The 7,242-nt window shown below is 35.9% G+C and overlaps 1 protein-coding gene across 3 annotated transcripts in view; it reads right to left on the bottom strand.

The window, feature by feature from the left end:
* Window positions 1-392: 392 nt before the first annotated feature.
* The window catches only part of MAPK9 (mitogen-activated protein kinase 9), an 18,676-nt gene continuing 11,826 nt past the window's right edge, over window positions 393-7,242 (bottom strand). For 2 of the 3 annotated variants that reach the window (XM_009583539.1, XM_009583541.1), the window contains exons 7-11: window positions 4,538-4,720; window positions 3,949-4,073; window positions 3,347-3,410; window positions 1,530-1,601; window positions 393-748 (exon numbers count right to left, since the gene is read on the bottom strand). In XM_009583539.1, coding sequence (XP_009581834.1) covers window positions 606-748; window positions 1,530-1,601; window positions 3,347-3,410; window positions 3,949-4,073; window positions 4,538-4,720 — 587 coding nt within the window. In that variant the 3' untranslated portion in view covers window positions 393-605. Of the gene's footprint in view, window positions 754-1,529; window positions 1,602-3,346; window positions 3,411-3,948; window positions 4,074-4,537; window positions 4,721-7,242 lie in introns of all 3 variants that reach the window. The other variant, XM_009583542.1, reaches the window with a different exon arrangement.

The following is a 7,242-nucleotide window of genomic DNA, read 5'->3' as shown; positions in this document are numbered from 1 at the left end:
CTCTTCTACAAGAAGATAAGACAGAATTGTTGGAAAGATAGAAAGGGCTCAATAAAAGTGCTATGTGGAAGAATAACTGCCCTTTAAACATAGTACTGAGAGCGTTCAATGTGTGAGTTCACACTTAAATACAACACTCCAGTCGTTAAATAAAGCAAACTGCCACAGTCACACGTTAAAACAAACTTCATAGAGACTATACATTCAAAAAACCTACTAATGAGCAATACTGTACTAAAATGTAAACAAACATTGTGTCACAGAAGCCTGCTAGTTGGGACTGAAGATTCATGAACCCACTTAAGAGGCATTATTGGCTAAAAGTCTATTATAACTGCTCACCTGAAATAGGCTGAAACAAAGAAAAGCCTGTAATAGTGTCTAAATTTAAGTTTTTTTGTTCTTTAGACATTGATTTGCTTTCATTCTACAACATTAAGCAGGCAATTTCATAACAACTGAGTAAAAAAAAAAAAACCAGGCATTACTTTAGCAGAACATGCAGAACATGGAGTTTTTCTACTTGGTTCCATTAACTTACAAGCAATTCAGGCCCAATGGAAGCAAGAGTTCTTTTCCAAAGTCAAGTCTGCAATCCTGGCTGATCATCGACATCCTTCAAGGGGTCCTGTCAAGGCATCGAGGCTGCTGTCTGTATCTGAGGCCAATGTTTGCTCTGTTGACATGGATGAAATGTCATTGATAGATGATGACTGGGAAGGACTGGTGTTGCTATTCACTGCTGCATCTGTGCTAAGTAAACCAAACATAATAAAATCTGAGGCAAGACAATATTACAGGTACAAATAACCATACTTCTAGGCTCTGAGCATCACTTTCCCCAGAGAAATCCTTAGGAAATTAATAAACAGTAGAAAAGCAAGGACCAAGTTCCCTAGCACCCAAAACTCAAGGTGAACATTAAGAGATTTTTATTTTTCTCCCTCGCTGGGGAGGAAGGAGAAGAAGAAAAGGAAAAAAAAAAAGCAATGTATAATGTGAATAGTGACCTGAGTATCAAGAAATCTAATAGTTAATAAGAGACAGTACAATATTCCAATTACTGAATCAAGAGAACAGCAGCAAACATCAGGGATTCAATCATGGGCATAAATACTTTGCACTATTAACTACTTTAAAACAAGGAGCCCTAACAATGTTTAGCCCTGCATGAAAGGAACTCATTCACGCAGAGCCTCAGAATAAGCATTCAGCATAAAAGATATCTATGCAACAACTGATGTAACATGGTATCGATTATTTCATTTGATGCCTGAGCCCTTTGGGAAGAAAGCAGCTCAGGGTGTTGGGACACACAAGACTTAAGTTTTCGTACAACTTACTTCATAATAATGAAAAACCACTGCACATGGATCTCCAAAGGCTGATCAGAATCAAGGGTCTTGAACAACAGAACTTTTGCCTACCTGGATTTCTCCAGCACTTGTGCAGGATTTCTTCATTCACTTGTGCAACAGATCAGCGCTATGTATCACAGTTACAGGAGAACTACTTAAACAATGACTAACCTGAGGGCTGATCTTTTACCACACCATTCTTGCTCCTTTCTTCCCAATCCATTACTTCTTTGTATATTAATTCTTATGGGAGAAGGGTGGAGGAATGAGAAAAGAGACAGAAAAAACATTGTGAGATCACAGAGGATTTGTATACAATTTACATATGTGTAAAGGTACAAGGAAATGGTTAAGGGTCAGTCTGGAAGTACACCTGTATAGGTTGTGGGGTTTTTGTTTGGGTTTTTTTTGTTCGTTTCTTTTTTTGGGGTGGTTTTTTTTTTGTTTGGTTGGTTTTGGGTTTTGGGGGTTTTTTTGTTTTTGTTTTTTTAAAGGCCTATGGCAATGATTAGAGAATTCTACGGATTTTCTTTATGCATCACAGAAAGACACCAAGCAGGTACCAAAATCAACATATTTTATAAATAGCTGTCCATTTAAAAATAACAACCAACCCATCCCAAAACTTTATGTATCCCTATGATGCATTAACTGTAAAAAAAAAAAATCAGATTTGGATTAAAAAAAACACGTGGATAACCCCCATGGAAATTTTACTTTGCTAGCAAAACCATACAAAAATGTCTTTATTCTTAAAGAACAATCTCCATGGATACATTGAGGAAAGTCTGGAAATTCTGAAGTAGGTTAAACAAATAATTAAAACATTGCATTAAAGCCCTCATTTAATAATCAAGGACAATTGAGGATACAGGCACCTGAACAAGAACCAAAAAAGCCAACGAAATCAAAGCTGTAACTTTAAAGGAGCATCCATTATTCTGTTTGATACGTCTATAGTATGGTTCATACAAGATGGCTTACCTCGGCCCCTTCTAGAGCGAAAGGATTATTACTGCTGCAGAGCATCAGGTACACTAAGTTATACTTTCAGTTAACTCACAGTAGCTTGTGTATGTACCCATAGTCTAACTAAGAGTAATAATATTTAAACAGATTAAGACCTCTTTAATTGAGTAACAACATTTACAAATGGATTCAATTAGATCTAACTGATCCATTTTAATTTTCCACCTTGCATTAATCCAAAATAATTTGAAGTGTACCTGTGCAGACATGCCCTAAAGAAAATATATATAAACCAGAATCAACACCTGAAATTTATAAAGCTATTTTACAAAAAACAAGCGACTTCCAAAGTACTAAGCAAAGATGTCTATCACCCCTGGTCCTCTGATGGTAAATGTGTAAAATCTGAACTGTCTCACCACTTAATGTTTTTGACTAGAATTATAAGATGTAATTGATTTCAATACCACAATGCTGTTTATTCTTTTGTGTAAGTCAATAGTTTAACCTATTTGGGTCAATGAATAAGAAATGATGAGAGGAAAAAAAAACATCACCCACCAAAACGTTCTTCTACTATTTAAGACCTCTAGAACAAATGCAGTAGTAAATATTGTCAAGAGATATGGCTTAAATAACACACACTGAGAAGAGGCACATGTTTCTCTTTCACAGAATTTTCTATCAAGAAAAAAACCATTGAGATTACAAACACTTAAGAATAACAAAATATTCAGAGGAATGGAAGGAAAAAAAAGAAAACTGCAGCATTTTGTTGAACAGACTTCAGAATGTTACATGTATATATATGTACATATACACATGTACGTATATATTCACTCCAAATAGAACATTTTTCAATTACTGATTTCTTTTCATATTGCCACAAGTAGTACTGCATAATGGGAATAGTGGGTTCCAGTCAGTTAGTTACACAATCCAGCACACATGTATTGTGAGCCACGCATTAATAATACAAGTTATTACAATAAATGTCATTTGTCATGCTCACTTTTTACCTTTCCATTCTTCAATTGCATGTTCTCTTTCTTCCAATTGTGCATCATAGATTTGAGGTGGAGGCTACGAGGAAAAGAAAGTCTATATTGTATCTACTACATCAGGTTAAAACAACCAATCATAACTAAAAAAAAAAATAATCTAAAAATGACAACTTTTTTAGCATTTTTTTACCTTCATCTTTGGCAGTCTATTCCCCATATACCTCAGTCACATTCATTTTAAAACTCCAGAATTTGCTTTTAAGTACTAGCTCCCACTGAAAGGCTGTTTAAAAGCATCAACGAAAATTAAACTCATTGTAAGGCTTTATGGGGCCTTAGAGAAAGTCCCCCTTTAAAAAAGCCCTAGATTACCACCACATGGGCAACTCCTTCTGTAAAGTAAAGGGAACTATCAGCGACCACTTTCAAAAATATCAACTCCACTCCAGCAGCTGTTCTTCAGGTGATTCTGCCCCTAATGTTGACCTGAAGGCTTCATGTGGTATGACTTCTGCTAGCCAAAGAATGAGTTCAAAGCATGCTCTTGACTAAAATGAAAGGTATTCTTTAAAGTTATTAAACTGATATCTTAAAATTTATTTTAAATGCAAACTTACAGCTTCTGCTTCAGCTGGATCATACCAGACAGTAATATAAGGATGACGTAAGGCTTCATCTACAGAAATTCTCTTGTCTGGATCTACCACAAGCATTTTTGATAATAAATCTCTAGCTTGGCTGGCTAGAAAGTAAAAACGAAAAGAACATGCATGTGAAAGAGCTGTAGAGTTTAACGTCTGATACAGAAAATGAATACCCGGAACATAGGACATACACTAACAGATTTCTAACATACACTGTAAAAACGGGCCTAGAAATCCAAGCTTTGCTATACAGCTCCTTTTTTTTTTTTTTTTTTTTTTAAGAATGAGGTCACACCCTAACATTTAAATGACAGATGCTATTCAATGGATTAGAATTAAGAGAATTAAACAGAATACTGGGAACAGAGAAATAGTTCTGTATCTAATGACTACTACTAAGATTTCAGGACGTGTCATAAATGAAAGAAACAGAAGGTACGGAGCTTCTAATGTTGACATGTATTGCAATAAACATTTTATATTAGGTTTTTTAATTAAGTATTGCAGACATTTTAAATTAATGTCTTAAAAAAAAAATAGAGGAAAAAAAACCTCGCCTTACTTTTTAACTTGTCGCGATCAGATTCTGATGGAAATATCCAGTCTGGGAAGAGTTCTTCAAATTTAATACCAGGATATTTTGGCCTATTTTCTACATAATTCCTCACTGTAGGCTGTAGTTTCTTCATGAAGTCTGCTGATGGCGTTCCTAATTGTTCAATAACTTTATTCCATTGATCAATATCTGCACCATATCTTTAGGAAAATCAGCTGAAGAATTTGAAGTCTGCACTATACAAAAATATCACTTATAGAAATCTGAAAAGTTAATGAAAACTTGAAAAAAGGACACAAATATGAACTTCATTCTAGCATCAACAGTATTCTGAGCTGCCATGCAAAAAGCTAGATTGACATAAAAATATGATTCAGATTTTGTAATCTTAAGGACAGGCTAGAAGTGCTGCACAATACATTATGCTTAAATATCTTTTGCTAATTATTGTCTATTGGCTCATATTGAAAGCAAAACTTTTCGGAGCAAAGCTCCAAAAGCAGCTTTATTTGGCAATTGTATCCACAGCAAAACAACCATAAGGACAGAAGAGAAAGACTGCTGTTGAATCTTCTGAAGTACAACGTAATACCGTCAACACTGAAGATTCTTGAAGGTAGGGAAAAATACATGAAAAAACCTAAAGCACAAATACATCCCATTCAAAGGAAGGAATTTTGTGCCTGTCTCCTAAGCAAATTAGGCTTTGGGCTGTAGGGTTTTGGGAGGGGGGTTGGTTGGATGGTCGGGGGTTTTTTGTTGTTGTTTTCTGGTTTGTTTTTTTTGTTTTTATTTTTTAATTTTCAACTTCAGAAAAGGTTCAAAGGAGTTCTGAACAGTGAATCCAGATTCCTGTAGGTTTTTAGCAGGTTCTTTTGTTTAAGTGTATCAACTGTGGTAATACTCAAAAACTATTCTGTTCTTAAATTCAGAATTTAAGTATTTTATAGGAATTGAATTTACAAGCCACAAGTTGAAATTGTGCCTCATGTTTCTTCTGGACTGTCCCTTCTCCCTCTTTAAAGTGAAGGCATTTCCCCTAGACATGGTGACACTTGCTATAGAGATACCAGAGTCCACTCTGAACAAGCCTAGTCGGGATAACAAAGCTCATTTGTCACACTGAGAAGACACTGCATTAGTATTCCTGATATTTAAGTTTACTCAGATCTACACTTTACAGTTTCTGATAAAAAGAATGTGCCATTCCAGCAGAGTCTAACCACAGACCTTGCAAACATTCATAGCTAAATTCATCATCTAGCACTTCAACCTATCCATTCTGACAGACAGATTTTGTAAACAACAAATTTCCTGCACTTTGAATTAAGATGTACCTAAACACTGAGGTGCTTTTATTTCAGTTAGTGTGCCAAGAATACAACTAGAAATATATGCATAGTCACTGCTTCATGCTAAGACTTTAGACTTCTGATACAAAGATTGAAAATTATATTTGCTCACTGAATACATTCCAATGGAAAAACTATATTAAAATCAAAATTAAGAAGTCAATATTGTTAACTCTCACGCTAAAACAAAGCACATACAAAGAAAATTTTAACATACATCAGGAAATTTTGTTCCTAGCTGGAAAACTGATTTCTGAGAGATGTCCACCAATCTAGATTCAAGAAGGTGTTTCTTCTTTGAGTAACAGCAGTCTGGTTAGTCAGCTAATCAAATTAGAGTCCAGTCTATTGTGATCTCAGAGCACTGAGAGGAGGGCAGAAAAACTTAATGACCTATCCCACTTCAGTATTAAAAACTGGAAAAAACTAATGACTCAGTTGGATTGTTTCAAAGTGCTTTACAGATATTGAAAATTGGAAAAAAAAAAATTCCCCAATATAGGGTTGGACTTGAAATAAACTAAGCCTGTTGTAACAAACCCAAATGGGAGAAAACCTTCCTTTCAATGTAAAGCACGCAGAGCATACTATGTGAATAACCTTGCAACCTGCAGAGAAAACTACCCTTCCTGTTCTAGTGACCTCAAGGTCAAAAGTAACCAGAAGTTTAGCCCATGCCAAGTATATCTGCCTACTTTTGGGGACTTTGGAAGAAGAGAAGTTGAAAACAGAGTCCTTATTACAATCACAACAAAGCATGATTTTTCCCAAGAAAGCATGAATACCCTCTCATGCTTTTTGCATCAGGTAGGCAATTAGTTTCCTTCACCACCTGGGCAGAAAGAGCATTAAAAACACCCTGGCACTGCTAGGCTTTCCATATGTCATCTTAGGTATCTATGTTGCCTGATTTTTCTACATTTGTCATTTCCAGTGCAACAGCAACTGCCAGTAATTCAGGCCAGTTATCTGTAAGAGGCCTGTTCATCCCCCGTAGCACCAGTCTGGAGCAGGCTCAGTGCATCCACCGCCCTGGCAACGCAGAGCACCTCATTCCACCCAGGGCACTGCTGCAAGTACCCCAGCAATCCCCATCGACCATAGGGGAAAATACAAACTGCTGAGTCTTAAGAGTAGGTTTTCCTGAAGATAGTCAAGGGCACATCATTAGGCAACATACTGAACTTGGTTCCCTGCTCTAAATCCCCAAATACTAAGACATTTTAAAATTTAAGTTAAAAACAAAACGCAAAAACAAAACTCTCAAAAAAAACTGAAAGCTTCATGTCCATGCACACCAGCATCCCCCATAAACCACACTCTCAAAACAATCCTGCAGTTGAAGGTAAAAGAAAACGA

The sequence above is a fragment of the Fulmarus glacialis genome, unplaced genomic scaffold, assembly GCF_000690835.1.
Source record: "Fulmarus glacialis isolate BGI_N327 unplaced genomic scaffold, ASM69083v1 scaffold28, whole genome shotgun sequence".
NCBI classification, from domain to species: domain Eukaryota; kingdom Metazoa; phylum Chordata; class Aves; order Procellariiformes; family Procellariidae; genus Fulmarus; species Fulmarus glacialis.
The sequence above is the reverse complement of the archived record's forward strand: the minus strand, read 5'-3'. Positions and strand labels throughout refer to the sequence as shown.